Source organism: Pelecanus crispus, chromosome 4 (genome assembly GCF_030463565.1).
Source record: "Pelecanus crispus isolate bPelCri1 chromosome 4, bPelCri1.pri, whole genome shotgun sequence".
NCBI lineage: Eukaryota > Metazoa > Chordata > Aves > Pelecaniformes > Pelecanidae > Pelecanus > Pelecanus crispus.
The window spans coordinates 24,619,373-24,640,559 of record NC_134646.1 but is presented as its reverse complement, the minus strand read 5'-3'; the positions used below and the strand labels follow the sequence as shown (position 1 = coordinate 24,640,559).

At 41.8% G+C, this 21,187-nt stretch overlaps 1 protein-coding gene across 17 annotated transcripts in view; it reads right to left on the bottom strand.

Moving 5' to 3' along the window:
- Nucleotides 1-21,187, bottom strand: part of ADGRL3 (adhesion G protein-coupled receptor L3) — a 286,653-nt gene that overhangs the window by 74,114 nt on the left and 191,352 nt on the right. For 13 of the 17 annotated variants that reach the window (XM_075709711.1, XM_075709712.1, XM_075709714.1 and 10 more), the window contains 4 exons: nt 18,087-18,272; nt 14,259-14,297; nt 1,243-1,426; nt 308-430 (listed from right to left, as the gene is read on the bottom strand). In XM_075709711.1, coding sequence (XP_075565826.1) covers nt 308-430; nt 1,243-1,426; nt 14,259-14,297; nt 18,087-18,272 — 532 coding nt within the window. The remainder of the gene's footprint in view (nt 1-307; nt 431-1,242; nt 1,427-14,258; nt 14,298-18,086; nt 18,273-21,187) is intronic. The other 4 variants (XM_075709718.1, XM_075709717.1, XM_075709719.1 and 1 more) reach the window with 1 other exon arrangement.

Genomic DNA, 21,187 nt, shown 5'->3' with positions numbered 1-21,187 from the left:
TGCAGACAACAGCAGTTAAAGGTACTTCTATGGACTCAGCGCTGTGCCCCAACAGCCACACCATTTAAGGATCTGACGCATTTTTACCAGCACGTAACACTTTTGAAGGCTGTGAGTCACTTAGCAATGCAATACATTTCCAGTCAGCCAACCTAGCTTGCAGTCAAGGGCATAAGCAACTGATGCTACTGCTAATTTAACTATTAACATAGCGATTAACACTGTACTTACAACTGGTTGAAGACAAAACAATGCCTAAAGCATGACTGATTCATGAGGCCCACGTGGCCGGAGGTACTGGACTTACCATTTCGACCATTTTGTTTCAAGGTATTTGCTGACAGCTGAATGGCGCTCCCATGGCCCATGTTCTGGGGAAACTTCAGATCTTCCAGATTCCCATCTGTGCTTAGTCTTGCAACTTCCAGCTCTGTTTGCAAGAGAGACCGACACTAAGAAAAATCTCTACCAAAATAATCTTCGACATGATACTTCAAAGCTACAAAATGGTGTTCCAGACCATCTGAGAGCAGAGGAATCAACTTACAATGTTTCATGCTAGACTCTGTCTGGGCTCCTATTTCTTTTTAAATCTTTGCCCTGAAGAAGTTTTAAATTTAATTAAAAAAAAAAAACAAATAAATTTTACTCTCTGTGGAAGACAAAAGACAACCAGTTCTTGTAAACAAGAACCTCAGGATATTAAGAACAATGGTTAAAATGAAAATTTGAAAACGCTAGTTCTTTGCCACTGGCGATTGGTACTTTCTGTAAATGTTATCAGTGCTCAGGATCTGTATTCATAGGAACAGAAAGAAGAGTTGTTCTCATTTTACATATGCACAGTGGGAGTGCTGGTGCTTTCCATCATGCTTGTTTTTTAATTAAAATCAACAATCAGCCAAATAAAGACACAAATTTGTATGAAATGAAACAGAACTGCATTACAATGAACAATCTCCCTGTGAAGCAGTGGTCTCATTGCTCTAGCACAGATTTTGCCCTCAAAACCAGGAGTAATAAGGCAGGTTAGGTGCTCATTTTCCATGGGATTTCAAAGGTAGAGAGCTGCCTTATTCCTTTAAGGCTCCTTTGGAAAGACTTTTAAGTCCTTCAGACAAAGGGCCAAGACATATCTAATAAATTGCTCTCCAGTTAATCTAGGGGCCAAGACTGAAGCCACGTTGCCCAGCCTTTACTCTTCCTCCAGCTGCTCTCGGTATGTATGGATCTGTGCCTTACGGATGTTGTCAGTGTTTTCCCGGACGATGTCTGTCTTCAGCAGGTTATCAGCCAGCACGAAGGCACTGTCCTCCACGGTGTCGAGTAACTTGGTGGCTGCACGCTGCTGTTCGCTTGCGTTCAGGTCCCTCCATGCGTTCAGAGCCTGTGGCTGTAGGAGGTTGTTCACCGTCTCCACCATGGCCTGCAAGGGAGAGGGATCAAGTGAGAAAGGGCTCTAGTGAACCTAAAGCACCATGAGACTTCTGACATGCGCTCAGTCCCATCCTCCATACACATCAGTTTATAGGGAGAGGACAGCATCTCATTTCCCCACCCACTGGGGCAGCCTGCAGTGGAGTTAGGCATCTTTTATCCTATCAGATGGGAGAAGGAGGAAATGTTGATTTTATTCTAAATGCAGGCTGGGAATAGAGCTTTCCTGCTTCTGTGATCAGCAGCTCTGGGCTTGGACTAAGAAGGAATTAGGGGCTGGGTCAGGGTGGAGGGGAGATGAGGAAATCATTAAGGAAACATGCAGAAAACACATTTCAAAACCCATCTGTGAAGCAGGTTGCTGCTACTTGCAGCACCAGAATTCAAGAGTAGGGCTGGGGCACCCAAGAAAGGTATTTAGTGTCTGCAAGGGCTCCTTAGAGCATTTCCCACCACATAACCTCTGGCAGGCAGTCATGAAGACACAGAGATAGTTGAGTTACGTCACTTCATCCAGAGAAGCAGCAGGTGCCTGTGGAGATTTAGTTAAGACACTGCATTTCAAATAGCTCCTTTCAGGAAGGAGTCGGCCTTGCGGTAGCAACTTCAGTCCCTCCTGCAGTGCACCTTCTGCCCTGGGTTGCCATGCACAAAGAGCTCTCCCATGGAGAACTTCCCACAGGTTAATCTGGATGTGCATCCAGGATCACACGAAACTGCACTGGCCTCATGACTGCAAAATTACAACAGCAGAGTCTACCTGACCTGAAGGTTTTGCTCAACCTAAAACCCCTGCTTAGTTACTAACCAGAACTGACTCAACTACCTTCCAGCTAACGTTTTTTAATGAGACCAGCTGTACCAGTTGGTAGAACTGATTGTGCAGAGGAAAAGGGGAAAAAAAAGGTACTTTGATCATGCTTTCTTCTACTGGTTAGTGTCTAGCCACCAGGCATGCCTGCCCCACAAAGAAACACCTCCACTGCCAGCTAATGCTGACTGCAGAAACCAACCTTCCCTTTGAGATGAAATTGCTGTTCTTAATAATTTTCTGTACGCAATGCCTAGGCATCAAACCCACACCTCTGTTCTGTAAAGCAAGGACAGTCCCATGGGATTTCAACATGTTGCAAGCCTAAAGGATGCCCCATGGGCTCACTTTCATGGAAATAATTCAGTATTTACTCCTGACAGTGTTTCTAGATCCACCTGTACAACTTGACCTGTGAAAAGAAGACACAGCATGGCCCATTCTCCAGCAGAACCCTCAGGAGGAGTGTTACAATGGCAACACACGGCACAGAGAGTGCGGGGCATCCTGACTCGCTCACCAGTCATGGTCAGATACAAAGTATAGAAACACATCAAACCAGAATTTGATTTTATTGCTTCATCCAGGTGACCTTCCAAAAAAATCTCAATTACAGCAAGGTTCAGGGAGAAGTAAAGACAGCTAGACCTGCCACTGCTGGTGCTTTTAATCCCAGCAAAGACATTTCACTGAGACACTGCCATGTGCATTTTCGTCCTAAATGTCCTTGAGGTTGGAAGGTCTCTCATACCACCATGGTTCCTATTGGAAGACTGAGCCAGAATCGGGCTCCTCTGACAGTACAAAGTTCCTACTCTCCAACCTACATTTATTCATGATCAATTAACTCATCTGCTCTTGTGCCAAACCTCTCCTGTACCTTAAACAGATCTTCCCCTCCCTGGCAGCTACTGCCCTGGTCCCTTGATTAAAAGACAACATTTCTCCTGAGCCTCACAGCTTAGTTTCCCCAAGTATGGAGTAACCCATGCTTCAACCACTGAAGCAAACTGAAATGGCTGAAAATCTTGTCCTCTAGTGCTACTGCGAAAACCTTTTTGCTGTCAAGCCCTTACAATCCAGAACTGGAATCCCTTTCTCGTTTGCTGTTAAGTGGAACTTATTAACCATAAATCAATTTCTTAAACTGATTTTCCTAAATAGTCTAAAAATCACCTTAACACATTTAATATATGCACACAAAAAGATGGTTGACTTTAATAGCCAAGAAGAAATACTAAAAAACCATAACATTTAAGTGGTGTTTTTTTGGTGTTTTAAAATCTGGAAGACTAATCTCTGTAGCTCTTAATAAAATTCTGTAGTTTACTTTGGTAGCTTATCTCTTTATAGGTGAAAAGGAGGCAGTATGCTTTTCCAGTGACCAAAAAGCTTGACTATTTTGCTGTGCAGGTTCTATACAACATGCTGTTTTCTTGCAAAGATCTTTTATGCACAGAAAGCAGAATATGAGGATTTTTCTCCTCTTCCAATGTTATCACACAGACTACAATTTGTCTTACCTTCCATTTAGCTTAGCTACTAATGATGCCTTTAAATCTCTGCTAAAACAACATCCTGGATACTTTTATCAATAGCTGAACAGTGGAAAGAGTCTTTGCAGCAGATCCAGCTCCTGGCTCTAGACGGAAAGGTAGCGCCTATTTGCCAAAACACGAAACAGATACTGAAATATCTGTGTTACAGTGAAGTATCTGCTGCAAAGATTTTTCCCAGAAAAATTATTTTATCTAATGCATTTTTTATTTTTTTTAAATGTGTGTGCACATGTACATGCAAAGTTTGAGAGAGAACACCAATTAGGCCTAATGTGCTGCTTCCCGCACAATGTGTACTCCTCACCCAATAGACATGGTGCTGATAAGTATCCATCCTCTTGAAGTGACTAACCTTTGGATCTGGGATTTGACGCAAAAGCTCCAGAAAGATTTCCAAGGACTTTGGGTCAGGTCCTCAGCATGTATCTGAACAAAGCCAGTAGACTGTCTTCATTGGCATTACATCCAAGATGAATTTAGACCATAGCTTTTCCCAGAGGGTCACTCCTCTCACCTGCCTCAGTGCATTAATCAAGTGGTCCCTGCATTATATTTCTGAGTGCAGCACTTAATTATGGCTGAGTGCTGCAGGCTGAAGCTAAGGAGATGAGGTGCTAATGAAATGTTTGCATTTTGGACAGGAGCTGAGGTAGGTGTTTAAATGAAACAAAACAGCTGTTAAAGCAACAGTGTTTCTTGAGACAGAGATGCCAACTGGGAAAAATTGGGCAGGGGAGTGAGAACTGTGGGAAGGCAGGCACATGGGAAAAGGATTGGCCTGTGTCTTTGCATTTAAGCTGAGCCGTCATGGTTTAGGTGGTTTTGGCACCTGCTCCAGCGGCTTTGTGGTCTGATGAAGCTCCAGTATAGAAGCAGCAGCAGTGCCAAGCTCCCAGGAAAGCCTCTCAGTGACCAGCGGAAGGAGGGTTAGCCCTGACAGAAGACCTTGAAAATGAAGAAGGCATGAGATAGGCGTGCTTGGGAGCTGATCGTGTGATAGGTTTTACCTGAGATCCTTGGTGATCCTGATAAAGGTGGGAACTTTCAGAGGGAGCTGGGAAAGTTCTGACCTAGTCTCGTCCCACCTCACTTCAAGAATTTAACATGCAGCCAAGTCAGGAGCCCAGACACTCTCTAGTTTCTCTCCCCACTGAAAGTAGAAGGAACTACAGCAAGTATTATCCCTATTTAGGTGCCCAGAGTCACATGAGATTAATCTATCCCTGAAGAATCCAACACCTATCAAAGGATGCTGCATGTCTACCTCACTGAAGATCCTGTCGTTGCTTCCCAAGCTAAAGGACTGCTGTGGTTTTCTTCTATTCCCTTGCCTGATCCCTCTTCCAAATGCAACAGGGTGAACAATTTCCAAAGCACCTTGTGAGCCTCATGCAAAGTAAAAATGTGGGGCTTGGAGCCCAAACATACCACAATATCACCCACAGCATGGCACCAAACCGGTGCCACGGTTGCTGGGGCTTAGTGAATAGACAGCACAAGCAGACATATGCCCAGGGAGAAGGACAAAAGTAACTCAAATGACATCAAGGAAAAGCTTTCACAAGGCATAGCTTGCTTGATGGTAGCCTTGTTTGTAGTCTAAGATCAAGTGTGGGAAGAAGGGCATGGCAGAAGGGAGCCAAGAAGGAAGACTTTTCATCTGCCTTCCTATCCTGACATACGTAGATGCAGCTGTATGCTGCCTGTGATGTCAGGGTACCTATACAAGCAAAGTCAAACCCCCTAAATACAAGCCCATAAAGAGCAACCGTCCTGGGTGAGAGAATATTAGACTCAGTGGACCTTTCATGTCTCCAGCAGTAGCTACAACTGGACATCAAGAGAAGGGCAGGAACATACCAAGCATAGAAGACAAATCCTATGATGGTGATCCCTTTCATTATGCGGTTATATAGCACCACAGAGTGTACATTCAATGTAAATAAATGTTAATAAATCGCAGAGGGAGATTTTTTCCCCAAATAAGGGCATATGCTCATGGTTCCTTGATTTTGTCCTGAGGTTACAAAACAGAAACAAAATGTAAACCTTCCCAGACACTTACAAATTGATGTTAAAAAATGTATTGTCAAAAGGCAACTAATTAGGAATCTTACAGTAATTATACATTACTAAAAGGCCAATTGTACATATCCCATTGATTTCCTTTGTGATAGCTGCTTCATTCTGTAAAACTGAATTTTGCTTGTTCATTTATTTTTATCTTCTCCCCCTCTAGAAATGTCTGGTGAGAATATCTGGCTATGTGACACACAGTTTAAACCTAGGAGGGGAGTATATATCCAGTGATACCACATCCATTTATTTATATCTCATCGTACTAATGTCCAAGGTACCGCTTTCTGACAAAAGCAGATTCTGTCATATAAAATCTGTCTTTAACTGGGAGTCAACACTGGAAATCACTAAGAGACGTCAGACGTACTCATCTCATTACCAAATTTGGGACCAGACTGCATTGTGCTATGGTGCTTAAGCACAGCAACCCTAACCTTAGAAAACCACCAGCTCTCCTAGAGTAAGGACCTCTCTAAACCTTTATTGTTCATTTTGGCCTCTCGCTGAGCAGCTGATGGAAGAACAAAAACCCCAACAAAATTAAGACTGGAGAAAATACTGCTTCCTGGCAAGTGAATACCAGTAGGCCATACAGGGAATATTGGTTGAATCCTTCTGCTGAGTAATTTTCAAATATGCAGTTTGTCCTTCCTTACAAAGGAGCACCTACTTAAGGGGAGACTGAATGCACTGTATATATTATTTTGCATGGAACATACATCAAAGTCTTACCTCCTATAGCAGCTTTGGGAGAATGAGGACAGTGGCACAGGGCATTAAAGCACCACTTTTGCAATGATATGACTAATTAAAATATCTGCATGTTGTAACTTTTAAAGCCCTTTCTCATACTGCTAACACTTGTCTTCCTTGATCTCACAGGAATATTTCATGCAAGGCAGTTTCAAAAAATAGGATAGAAGAAGCTGCAGCAACAAGGTTGTGCTTTACATCAGTAGACTCAAATCATGGCTGGTGCATGAAACAAGCAGTGCTTGTACAGCTACCCCTGTACCAAAGGTGTTTGCTGGCACAGCCTCATCAAGAAAGGTTTGCTCACCCGTTCTGAGAATGGCAGCGCTAAGACTGTAGAGTGGAGTCACAGAGACACAACCTCAGACTGTGCTTTGGTCTGAGTTTCTGGTCCTGCCTGAGGTCTCCAGGTACTGCACCTGAGGTCTCCAGGTACTGCTCCAAAACAAGTGCATCATCTTTATTCAAAGCATGCAAAAACACTACTAGCCCACTTTTTAATAGGAGCTTGAGGTTTTATGCAAATCAGCAGAGAAAAAAAGCACAAAATCCACATTGCACAGTGAGAATGAAAAACCCGTCAAGAGACCAGATGCACCACTGAAATGTGGATATGGTTCAATGATCACAACATTATGCTCTTTTTTCCTTTTTTGTACTGGTAAGTGGTGGCACTTTAAAAAAGCTTACCTGCTTCCTTGCTCAAGAACAGCTGGTTTTGCTCTGTATTCATAATGAAACACCCAGTGCTAAAACAAAACCTTTTCTTAAGCTATCAATATTTGCAAGCCTCCAAACTAATTGAGTTAAAGGCACAATAAGTGCCATTGATGGCAAGTTCTGCTGGACGTTGTGTGATTCTTCCCTCTGGCCAGAAAAAGTACCAGTACAAGAGAAACTCCCATTCACTGGAGTGTTACCTGGTGCAGCCAGAATGGGCCCTTTGGAGAAGAGGAACAGCATGAAAGCATGCATCTGGGCAGCAAGGAACTGCTTCTGGCAAGGTTATTGCATTGAAAGTGACCAGCTCAGGAAATGACGTGTCTTTTTAGAGTGGCAAATGAACAGCACCTTGATCCCACTACACAGGGGTCACCAATCAAACTGGAATAGTCATCCACTCTGTGGGACTTCAGGTCAAAAATAGATGCACATGTCATTTCTTCAGCTTCCTAAACAAGGAAAATGTAATTTTGGCTAAATGATGGCATTAAATCCTACTTCTTAGCTGAGAAGTGCCTTCAAATCTGTCTGACAAAGCTCTTCACCCTCAGATGGCTTTTTGCCTTGTCATTTATTCTTTTAATTCCAAACTAAAATTTGTCTCTGGTCAAAGCATAAGTAAGCACACTGGAGAGAATTTCTTACAGGGAAGCCCAGCCACTGTCTAAGGCTTTTTACAAAGCAATAAGGTCATCACAAAACAATTATAACATTCAACAAAATGTACAAACACATATTTAGATTGAAACTAGTTAAACGGCAATGAGTGCTTAAAAATAAAGAAATCATTAGAATATCTACTACTAATCTCCACTTCTGCCTTCAAAACTAAGCCAGAAACACTAGTCTACATTTAGTACCAGACTGGTGACTGGCAACTGATGGTATCAGTTTTGGTGAACTGAGACAAAACCTACTACTCACGGCAAAGGCAAGAGGAATTTCTAAAATTGCTCCACAGATTGAGAGCAAAGGTTCTCAAAAAAGAGCATGCAACCTTCTCTTTTCAACTCTACAGCGAAGGTTTATGCTGTGGCTACAGGAACTGTACTGACTCAGAAATGGCCTGAATTTCAGCAGTGCTGAGAACTCACTGCAGTGAGAAGAAAGGCACTGACCTTTATTAAAATTAGGCCATCTACAAAATGCTTAACTATGGAATTAATGGTCTTGCACTAGGTCTGCAATCTTGGCCTCGAACTACCAATAATCTCCTAATGGGAGCACACAAAAACCAGGAGATCTGAGAAACAGAAGAAGGTTACAAATTACAGGTTATAGTTTTGCTTTGCTTAGTATATGAGGAAGACTATTTTAAGGTCAGAAGGCATCTGCAGGATTGAAATAAAAGGAATTGATTGGGAAGAAGGAAATAACATAAGATCTGTTTCATCTAATGAGATCTTCTCTGCAGAATAAGCTGAGAACTGCATTTATGAATCATCTGTATTTGCTGCCCTACTGTTCGGGATTTGAGACTATACAAGCAACCGCTAGAATAATTACACTGGGGAAGTGAGCAAAGCTGTAGCAAGAAAGGAAAATGGGTTGCAAACAAGAAATGCCTCTTTGACAGAATATCCATAGCCTTCAAGGGAACTCGTAGGGAGTCCATGAGACTCATCCTTTCCTCCAACGGTCCAACTCAAAGGGACATCTTCCGCTGACCTACCTCTACAGCAATTTATACTGAGACTTTTTACCAGTGCCACCAGATTCCAGGACTGACTCAGCCTAAAGCAGAAAGTAAGCACATAGCAGTGCAGAAAATACTAGATTTTTTTCTCAGTTTTGCTATGTTACATGTGAGCACAAAACCATAGGTGTAGCTCAGTTGTAGATAAAGGAATATGCGGTCACTTTCCTTTCTAATATTTATGCAAAGAATTTTGGAGTCTGGTGACAAACCCAAGGCTGCTGCTTTGATCCTCCTCTCCCCTAACAACGGGCTCACCACAGCAGAAACACGCAGGGTGGGGATTTCTAGTTTCGCTCTTGCTGACACAAATCAAGTGCAGGTTTCTCAAGCTGTGAAGTATATTAAGTTCACAGAGTTTTAACAAAGGGCTACCAAACCGCAGAACCCTGCTGCGAGTCACACTTCTTTCAGATGTCCTTTTAATTATATTAAATGAAAGTTTGGGGCACTTTGATGCTGACAGGCAAACATCTTGATCTCTTGAAAAAGCTGCTAAAAGTACTCCCTGTAGCTATAGTTAATATATGACATTGTATGCACACGGCTAGCCAATTTATTACAGCCACTTTAACAACGATACCTTGCCTGACACTGTGCAGAATAGCATCAGGAGTCGAGCAATGCACAAATCATTAGAGGACTCTGAAAGTTGTTTGACACGCACTGCAGAGCTCTTTGTCATACAGCCAATTAAGTGACCAAACAAGGAACTCGAAAATCCTCATTAATTTGCCCCTTTCTATAGAAATGGAGGTTAGAGTCTTTCTTGTCACAGGCACAACAAGAACACAAGTAAACGCAGCATAATTCAATTTACGCCCCCTCTCAGAACTACAAGTTTCTTTCGTTTAGTCCACAGAAGTTGGGACCAGCCATGCAAGCAAGAGAGAAGTGGGACAAACAGAATTAATCCACTTTAAATAGTACTGGCTAAGTCCCAGATGCACCTTTTATCTGCTGAGAGCTACTAGGTTAGCAAAAAAAAAAAAAGTCTCTTCTACTCAGCTCTAAACTTAATGCCTTGAATCCTCTGAGGAAAGCCTTTCATTTTTTGCTTAGTACAGCAATTCAAACAGCCCACATTACAAGTGTGAAGCATTCAGAAAACTTCCCGGAGAACCAGAAGGACAACTCTGACTGCAACCACCCGCCACTGTCTGCTACCTGGAACCTGCCAGCAGCTCAGCAACATCTTCATAGGTGGTTCTGATGACACCAGCACCCAGAAGCTCTTGTGATCTTTATGGAGCGGGTGGCACCTCCATAATCTTCACCATTTGCTGAACAGACAAGCTCAGAATTACAAAACGGGGCAAGCTGATTTACAGGACAGCCTGGAGGATGGCAGGGCCCAGAGCAGCAAACACCATTAGACCAGGAAAAAGCTGCAGAAGTAATGCCCTGCTGCCTTCTTCCACCCTTCCCACAAAGCTGCCACTGAGGCTATTTACTGCATTCACCAGCCTCAAGCTTTGAAGCCACCAGAATGCCTTTAAAAAATAAAAAAAAACAAAAAGAATGGGAACCCTGTGAAGTTTTTGTCTTCCAAGATCTGCATCCCAAATGCAGCACGTGATTTCACATGGGAAGAGGGTGCTGGCTGGCACCACAGGGAAAGACATTGGCCTCGTGATGCCCCAGAGCTCCAGCCCACAAATCCAGGTGAAGCAAGGAGGTGAGCTCAGATTTTGCAATCAGGTGCACCTATGTGATAAAAAGACTCTGCATGACTGGATGTGGTATGAGCCTTTATTAAAGCTTGTGTTTCCAGCTACTAAACTGTACAGCAAAATTCTCTAATTTTTCCCCATATTTAAGTTTTCCGTGTTAATATGGCCTCACTTATTGCAATATCTGAGTATTCAGTCTTTTTTTCTTTACTACCCCACCTCCATTCCCAGAGGCCAGGGGAATTGTACCCATGGTATTTTAAGTTGGGGAGCTGAGAAATAGTGAGCACACACCATTTGCTGAAGAGCATGGAAGAAATCTGTGACACCAAACTCAGTTTCACAGCCCCCAAAAGACAAACGTTTGATGTTTTCTACAACTCCAGTGCTTCAGTTTAAGGAGAAATGCCTTTGGAAAATGAACAAGTATCAATTCTGAAAAAATTACAGAGAGTTCATACTGGCTTACATCACACACCAGTCACCAAATGAAGCTATGCTAATCAAATGCGTCACCCATTGTGACTCATTCTCCCACATGATGACTTTTCCATCCCCTTCCCAAAATAGAGTGCAAGAACAGTGCACTGCAGAAAGTTGGGTATGAGAGACGTAGATCTCTGCTCTCCAAAAAGCCACGCATCGGGTTCAAGCTCTCCTTAACTAACAGAGCACCTTTCCGAGGCCACGCACTTCGCCTGTCTTAGATGTCGACCTTGGTCAGCTCAGCCTAAGCTGACTCTTAGCATCACAAATTAAAGCCCATGTGGCAGTTCCTTAAATATCACCGTGACTGAAAAATCTCCCACCAGTTGTCCAGTCATTATATTAATATGTATTTATCACGTCACCTGTTGGGTTGGTTCTTGTTGGATTTTTGAGACAAAAAAGATCATTTACCACACTCACAACTAAAGGAGCAGCATTTGTAACCTCTGTCTCCAGTAAATAAAATCCCTGAGCTTTTAACTCAACAAATATTGTGACACTGCACAAATTAAATCAATATTTGTTTTAATTATAAAGTTACCCAGAGAGATGAGATGATAATCAGATTTGGCAATCCCAGTCTCATATTTGAATAACTCACAAAATTTCCAGATTCATTTTACATATTTATTTATATTCATTTCTTTTGGGCTCAAGAGGACTTTAGATCCCAATCACTACAGGGGCTCTGCCATGACTACTTAAATTTGTTAGGACAAATAAAACAATAAGACTGATTTTAGCAATTATTATCTTCTCAAGTCACCCGCCTCCTCCCCTAAATCCACCTTTTCTCAATTGCACTTTTGATATTTATAATTGCTGGACATCTCTCACAAAAACTTTGTACCGCACTTTCCTTTGTCTAGGAAGCACAGGACTGAAGGTACACTTCCAGCCCTGTGAGCCAAATTTGGCCATGGATGCTCTTCACAATAATGGGATCAGCACAAGGAGATCATGTCAGCAAGGCTGAAAGCTCTGTTTCTCTGCCATCAGTGGCATATTTCCCAGTGACTTCCCACCTCCCATTGACTTCATGAAGTCCACGATTTCACCATTTAAGATTTGTTGAAAAATCTCTGCTAAATTGCCTTAGCCGGCACAGATATTTTACTGCCTGGTAAAGGATAAGTGGCCTGTAACAGGAACATCTGCAGTCACATTTAATTGGTATTACAGAAGAACTCTCCCTCGCAAGATTTTTTGATGACTTCAGCTACATGGTTTTCCAAATGGAAACATACTGCATGAAAATACGTCCATATACATTATTTTACCTCCATATAATACAAAGCAGAGCTGGAAAGGTTCAGTCAGGTCATCTAATTCATTCTTCAAGCCCTCCATTATAGGACTGTCCTCTTCAATATATTTACCAGCTTTGTCCATATTTATACCTAACAGCTCAGGCAATGAGCTTTCATCAGTTTTCGTCTACTAAAGAGGTAGGCGCATGATTAATGTTTAAACACACAAGTAGCCCTTCCAAGTGAAAGGGAAGAAGTCCTTGAAATTAAGGGTAAGATGAAGCTTGTGCAGAATATTCACACTTTATTCTATCACTGCCAAGCTTTCTGTAGAGTATGTTAAACTCACTATTCACTACTGTTTGAAAGAAGACAAAAAGACCAGGAGCATGCATTGACTCTTGTACAGTACGCCCATGCAGCTAGTGGAAAGGACAACTATGGGTCAGGTAGCACCCAAGGTCCCTAACAGAACTGTGTGGTCTATGGTCAAACCAGCCTCACCACGTTTCCAGTGGTACCAGTAGACAAAATAGCTAGCTTGGGAGTGAGTGTTGCACTGTAAACTTTCCTAAATTCCTTCAAATGCTAGTTACTTTCTCTGGGATCTTAAGAGAAGTCACTCCAGACAAGGGATGTGTAACTCCATAACTCACCTTTATCTGTTAATGTATATGGAAGGGAAAAGGTGACTTTCTCTCATGACCATATCCAAACAGAAGACAGCCTACCAGCACAGAGGGGTACTGTTTTATTTTTAATGTCCTAGAAATCTAAAACATCTAATTGCACATGCTAAATGAAATATGCACTCACAAAATAAAGTCAATACCGACTGTAGGAAGTTGAATTTTGCAGGAAAATTGAGGTATAGACAGCTCCCTCCAGAAACATGGTGTTCATTTTTACACCTCTGCATGTTATACATAAAAATAATGATCAACCACCCAGAAGTACAACATCAATGTTCATAAGCACAAGACAGAAATTAGAAGGTAAAACGTTCACATTTCTTAAAGCAGCATTACCTCACCCATAGTACACAAACAGGTTTATATAGTCACTAGAGCAAATGCTATAAGGTAAGGTGACAGGATAAGTAACATAACCTGAGGCCCCACTCTTGAAAAGCCTACAAGCAGGTCTTCCCAAAACGCTGGGGCTTGACTTTGTTCACATAAAACACAATGTAAGCCTACAAAATTTGGGCCACAGCTGGGTGAACTTTATGGGACGTTATGTTCCTAATCCTATATTTAGTTTGCAGCACTCTCCTCCTTCGTATATCCCTCTGCGAGGACACTCTGCATTTCATTATGATCCTACCTCCTCCCTCATGCCAGTTGTTGCCATTTCAAATTGTTTCTAAATTTGCAAGTGTAAGAGGGGAAGAAAGAAAACTAAGGAAATACAGGCAGCAATTATATGAGTGACATGTCGCAAGCGAAACCCAGCTGGTCTGGAGACACCTCCATGAGCAGGAGTTTTGCATTCTTTACTGGCACACATCCATACTGTCCTGCTGATTCTGATGGCTGGATGAGTCTTGTCAGATCTCTCCTGTGGTTTTTTTCCCACTTTCTGGTTCAGAGATTTTGCCCCAAATTTTTGTCAAGTCTGAGAGCAACTGGGTACGTGGGGGCAGATGAAGAATGAAATTATTATCCTGTAACCTTAACCTTAGACCTTGCTGCCACAAAGATGATAAGATTATTCACAGAGACAAGACCCACTTCACAGTCATTCAGTCAAACAACTGGACACGTGTATTAAAAACACAAGAAATACCTGGACATAGGCCCTGCAAGAGCGCTCCCTTTTCTGAAGCTGAGTCCATAAAGACAGCAGATTAAAGACGGAATAGAAAAAAAAAGTTAGTGACAGAACAAGGGAAAAAAAATTGAAGAAAACGCCTATGAAAAAAACCTCATTTCTCTATTAAACAGTTCCTGAAAACCAACCAAACCAAAGGAACCATGCAAGTTAGGCAGCAGTGGAAGGCTGGAAGGACTGGCTCCAGAAATACGGGTTAGTCCTTTTTCAGTGAAGTAAAGCACAGGTTGGCAACTTTGCAAGAGCAGCTGTTAGATGGTAGGAGACACTGAAGTCAAGTAGAGATGCTCAAGAGATGATGTTTTCCTTACAGCTTGGAGATCACACATGATATTTCCACATCAAACAAGGCTGGAAAGGATAGGGCTGATGGTTATTTACGTAAGAAAAGCGTGGGCTCTGCAGTCAGACAGCACTGATGTCACAGTGAGGTATAACCAAGCTTTGGATGAGCAGGACCAATTCCAGGGAGCAAGATATATGCAGGACTGCATCCTGATACAGGATGGACCTGTACGGATCCATCCTGATACATCTGCTCAGGTCTCTGGCTCAAGGCAAAACGTATAGCGCTCTAGCTTCACTGCTGTCAGCTTGCTTAAAGCCAGCTCAGGCACATATCGAGTGTGGTAACACATTGCACTGAAGGAGAGAGTATTGCCCAGGGCTCCTGATAGCATAAAGGGCCACTGAAGAGGACCTAACAATGAAATGGGAATCAGATGTAATATTTCCAGCTGAGGCCATTCTCTCCTTTTTGGATTAAACTTCTTCAGGAATGCATTTTCCAGTCCTCTCATACCTAGTTATGCTTTCCTTTGTAATTCCTGGGCCTAAATGCTTCATATGCTAAATAGCTTTTCCACAAAGAATCCCACCTTTTCCATAGGAGCCATGTTTAGGACTGCACTTTGATATGCACTTGCAAGCCTCCTGCCTGATAACTGCACTTTAGTGTGTCACAAAATTCAAACAGGCACTTATTTACCTCCCCAGAACTTTGCAGGCAGTCTGCAGCAGTGAGCTAGAATTGGTGAGCTCTGCATTGGTGCAACTAAACCTCGCAAAATCAGGTTGCTCAGAGCCACCAGCTTGGCTGGGCTTGTTTTTGCTGATGTGCCTGGGTTGGAAATTGCACATCAGTAGAGATTCAGGGCAACTCGTGCTCTCAACTCACAGCAGTGCAATCCCATTAGTACAGCTGAGAGCCCAATTTGTCCCCGAGAGTTTTGAGGCTCTAAAATAAACAAAATACACCCAGTATCATGTAATGCTTAATTTCAATTTCTAATTCATCAATTTGTAACAGTAGAAATCTTCCTCTGGGTAAACTTGGCCAGTATGAAGACTTTACAGAAACAAATGGAGATCAAAGAAAGCCTTGCTGAAAATTACAGAGCTATCCACTCGGGGGTCTTGCCAGCCTGCAATAGAACAATTATCACCTTAATTAAGCCTGATCCAGTGGAAAGCATAAAGCTTTTAGTGACAGGAAAGTGGCTCCTGAAAGATGATGGCTTTTAAGAATTCTGATTATGCCAGTTTATTTCAATTTATTGTACATCAGCTTGTAAAAAAAAATAAAAAGTACAAACCAGCACAGGTGATTACTTTCAGATCCCCAGCACATTTCCTTAAATGAATAAAAGAATATTTAATGGCTAGTGCTTACTTTATTTCTTCTTCCTGACTGAACAGCACTAAACAAAACTCTTTGCAAATTACTTTTTTCCTTTTTTTTGGAAATACTCTTGATCAGCGAAGGGGAAAATGGAGCAGTAACTCTGCTGCCTTTTGTTTGCCCAATACTACTTCCAAGTTGAATTCATGCATTCTTAAACGAACACAGAGCAGTTGCTCTTCTAAAGAATTAAGTGGGGAATGAGAGCAAGTAAATTACCGAGCCTGTCATTTGGATCACTGACTTGCATTGCTGTTTTGCAGGACTCCATGCGGTCCAGAATTTTAATGTCAGTGCAATTGATTTGTATGAGCTGCTTGTGCAAAGCTGATAGCAGGGGGGGAAAACCTGCAAGGGGGACCTCAGGAGTGACAGTGGAGCTAAGGAGCTCTGCCTTGCCCAGTCTTCCCCTCCACTCCGTAATTCATACCTGCCCCCGTAATACAACCCCATTTCATGGAATCGAAACAAATACCAGAAGGTGGGATATAAGAAGATGAAAAATATGTGCTTGCAAAGCTGAAGTGACAAAATGTTGGGTGTGGCTAGAGCATATTCAGAAGAGCAAGCAGACTACAACCATGAAACCCGTTAGTAGGTGACATTAATTGCTGGTTTTACCTGATATTGTCAGACATCACCATCATTTCAAACAAAGGACCATGGGTATGATTATAACAAATAATGTTATGCTGATGTAACAGTTAATACAATTATTACCTACATTGTTATAAAATAGCTGGAAGCACTAATTAAAAGCATCAGGATAACCCAGTTCACAGCACATGCAAAGCACATGAGATGCAGGACTTCAATTCTTGTGCGGCTGTAATCTTAAACAATCCAGAAGCCCTTTGCATTTAAAACAGTGTAAGTCTACAATAATAACTTACAAGAAAAAAGACATTACTTCTCTGAGAAGTATTTCTCTTCAGAAGACACACAAGAAATTTGAGGTTTAGCTGGGATCATTTATTCCCCATATAACCTTGGGACCAAATTCTGTTCTCACTTACATGGATGCCAGGACTGTCCGAGCCAGCTACACAGCTGAGAACAAAATTCTGTGCCTTATTTTAACTGGGTGACCAATATAACCATGTGCTCAGAGCCACATGGTTCAGCTGCTCTTTGTTCTGATGACCAGGCCCACACAATTCACCATCTGAATCCTACATAAGTCCTATCCCATGTGTTTACACGAGATTCAGTAATGAAGAGGGCCTTGGACCAAGGAAACCCTCAACTTTAAATGTATTCTTAAGGACTCGACAGCCTGTATTTCCTCCCAAAACTAGCAACTTCGAGCACCTTTAGTATGTAGCAATTCCACTTAATTCTGGAAATGACAAAAGGATTAATAATTCTTCTCAAACAGGGGGCACAGAAACCACACCGTCATCATGCAGTAAGGTGCTTCTGGGCTAAGTCACAGGTCATCACTAAAAAGGCCCTCTAATACTAAACCATCCTGAAGACCTTAAGTGTAAATATGATGGTATCTTATGTGCCTTTGGTAAATGTATCTCCAGTGTAAATACACATTTCTGTCTGCTTTTATTTGTTTATATTCATGCATAAAAGTGTTCATTTGACCTTCATATCAGCATCTTGTAATGTTACAAGATGAAAAAAATCAAAATCCAGACTGTCTCTGTCTTTTGGGGCTTTAAATATTCAGATTTTCTGGATCATATTATATAGCATTTCACAGACAGATTCAGCACTGGAAATGCTGGATAAAATTCTGGTCTCATTCACACTGGCACAAGTCCAAAATAATTGCCGTGGCATCACTTGAGTTATTCTCATACTAAGCTATGAGAGCTGAGACCACAATGCAGCACCTGGAGTTCATATATCTACACATCTAAGGATATACATTTCCCAGCACCAATAGTACACTTGGCATTTACAACTGTTTCATTTCTCAGCAGAATAAAGTACGCTGTAAACGAAAACCTGCCAGGTACTCTTGTCTACTATGAAAGAATCACTGCCCTAAAATGGCAGTCATTCAGAAAGACATTTATAATGGCTTTCCAGGGAGAACCAAGCCCTTCTTCAGCCTCCTGTCCCTTCCAGAGCCCCTTTGTTTTTACCTTATTTAAGCTGCGTGCAGCACTGTCCTTCCCGCCTGGAGTCAGGTTTCGGAGCTGCACGTCAAGCAAGTTCACCAGCTGGACCATGGCGGACACAGAGTATGTGATGTCACCAGCGTACAAGTGATTTTTTGTGTGCTCCGCAAGCTCCCGGGCAATGTTGGCAGCCATCTCCCCCGACTTCATCTGCAATTGAGAAAGCAGAGGAAAAGGTTGTCTCTGGCTGTTACTATATTACTCCAGTCCCTTCCAGCCTGACAGTGTTAAGCGAGTCAGCTCCCTGCAAGAAGATGAAGAGGAGAGAAGAAGAAGAGGAGAAAAGAAGAAAAGAAGAAGAGAGGAAGAGAAGTTCCCAAGAAGGAAAACTATGGCAAGGATCTTTATGGCTTGATCATGTACAGCGTTTGAGTATGGTTTAAATGTAAGTTCTCTGTAAAAGGAACAAAAATAGATGACATAACCCAGAAAAACAAGAGAAAAAAGTTCACAATTCCCATCATGTGGATTTAATAGTCAGGTGCTAATTTACCACTTAGCATTTGCACACAGGAGACGTGCTCCTTAACACACTAGCCACTACATCTGTAATGAGACTAGTGATTCTCAGCACATAAAAGCACACTAACTCAGGAGCAAAAGGCTTAAGGCTTAAGGCTTCAAGCAGAGGCCCACTGGAAGGGAAAACCATTCAGGTTGTCTGGCTGAATCTTCTATTAAAAGACTTTTATTGTCTAGTTGAGTCATAAAACTCACTAATCACCTGCAGCGAAATTCACTGTGTAATTATTTGGGAAACTCTCTTTTTGCCCCTGTGGCTTCTCCCCCTTTCTTGCTCTGTTTTGCTCTCGCTATCTGGGTCCCCTTTCCTCTTCTATGCCTTGGGGACAGGGCAGCTGGTCCTATCTCCTTTCTATGAGCAGCCCACTATGAAAATACTATTGCAGGTTGCCGGTCTTTTTTTCATTATACACCACCCTGTGATCTGGAATGCATATCTATGGGGAATATGCCAGGGACAAGGAGAAACTACACAGGATGACATTTAAATGAAGCTCCTACTTCTCTGTCAGGCTCAATGACCAACTCTGCTGGGTTCTTCATATGAAATTTCCAATTGTCTTAGCTTCCAACAGTTAGAAATCAGGTATTTCTTCCGTTCTCTCAATTTCTGGGCTTATTATAAAAGCAAGAATCTAGGGAAAGATTGCAGGCTGAGCTTCTACCTCTCTGTAAATCAATTAGCTGAGTTATAAATGAATAACTTATTTCCATCAATTTGACAGCAACAGCCCATCTGATTTAATGAAATCTAACTGAAGATGTTCATATGCTCATCTTAGGAGAATTAAAACATATGATAATATAGATAAGATAAACAAAGGAGATAATGTGTTGTTCTTCCCATTACAGCAATGATAACATATATTCAAAAATTGAATTATTTCTTCCTTGTTACACACAAGGCTAATGCCATAGAAACCAGATCTTATTCTTACAGCTGCTGGCTCTCCTAAGGAGCTGAAGAAAGCCACGCATTCAGCATAGAGGCTAAATTTTGACCTCTTCTGTTGGCACCCAGAACTTTAAAGAATGACTGCATCAAATCCCTTTACATAAAGAAATCAATTTCAACATTTTCCTGCAGTTCATCACTGGAGTTCAGCATGTATCATGACACATGGTGTTTCTGTAAGCCTTGCAGAAAACTGCACGAATGAAAGAGTTTTTCACAGATACATTAGGAAAAAAACCTGCTACGCAATTATTTGATGCATACATTTTCTCTTGGACCACGCATCTATGCAAACTGGCATACTTGGAGCAAATTGCTCAGCTGCTACAAAGGCAAACCCAAGAGTTTTCTTTCCCTGTAATAAGTGTCTTGTTCCATTCAACTGCAGGCTGCCATTGTTCCTACATACCTGCAAAAGTGGTCCAGGCTGGTCACTAATAAACCCTTTTCCTTTTACCTTGGACTGATCCTAAAAATGGCAAATCTGAGGAATTCTAGGGTGACCAAATAAACACCCCAAAGTAGGCAACAATGGAAGAAATGCCTGAGAAAAGGCACATTGAAGCTCAAATCCATGAATTCCTGGGACATAGAAGTATTTACCCAAACTCATTTCACACGCCCAGGTTTCCTGAAAACACAGAGATATGCCATTCCCTTGGGACAACATGTCTGGCTGACAGGTGATGAAGCTACTTCCTAGCACTGACACTCATTTCCAAACCCATTCACTGTCACCCAGAAAATGCAGCTACAAGTTACAACAGTTTTGAGACACTCTTTCCATCCTGCCTGCGTGCATAATGCAAGGGGTATCCAAAATGATGGCTACATGACATGTTAATAATGCTAATGTCCCCAATTCCTTTGAGCATTTTCCACTGAAATTGAAGTGTCTCCTATGCAGTTCCATCAAATCTGACTTCTGTCATCAGTCCCAAATGCTGGCTGAATATTCCAGGCCTAAGATATATGTCTGGTCTCACAACAACAGGACTGAGACCCTTTTTTGGTCAATTCTACATAATGCTCAGCAAAACTCACTGCTGCCCAAGAGGATGCATTACTAACTTACTTCCCTCCTATAAAGCACCTTTCCACATCTTCGTCTTCAATATTGCTGTGTGGAAGATGAGCTCTTCATGAGGTATTTCTTCCAAAACATGTAATGCTCTTTAACCCAAACAACTAACATAGTCACACAAGAACACAGGAACAATCCTTGGAGGTTCTTCAAAGGTCTTTTTCAGCGTAAAAGGTCTTTTCCAACCTAAACAATTCTATGATTTTATGATTCTATGATTCAAGGGTCAGGCTGTCATTGAGAGGCAAGCAAGAAGTAGGGAAAAAATGTGCAAGTAACTGAGCTTTCTACTGGGGGGCTCAAGAATAATAGAGGGAATTAAAAGTAATACTTCTCTCTCTGATTTTAGACTAATTTTTTAAAATTTTTTTACCTTGATCATGAAAAAATTAAATTTAAAAACCAAAAGGGATTCTGGGATAAAAGAAAACATTCTGTTGAAACCAAATTGGGTTTCTGGTTGTTTTGGGTGATTTTTTTTTTTTTTGCCTTTTACAAATTGAT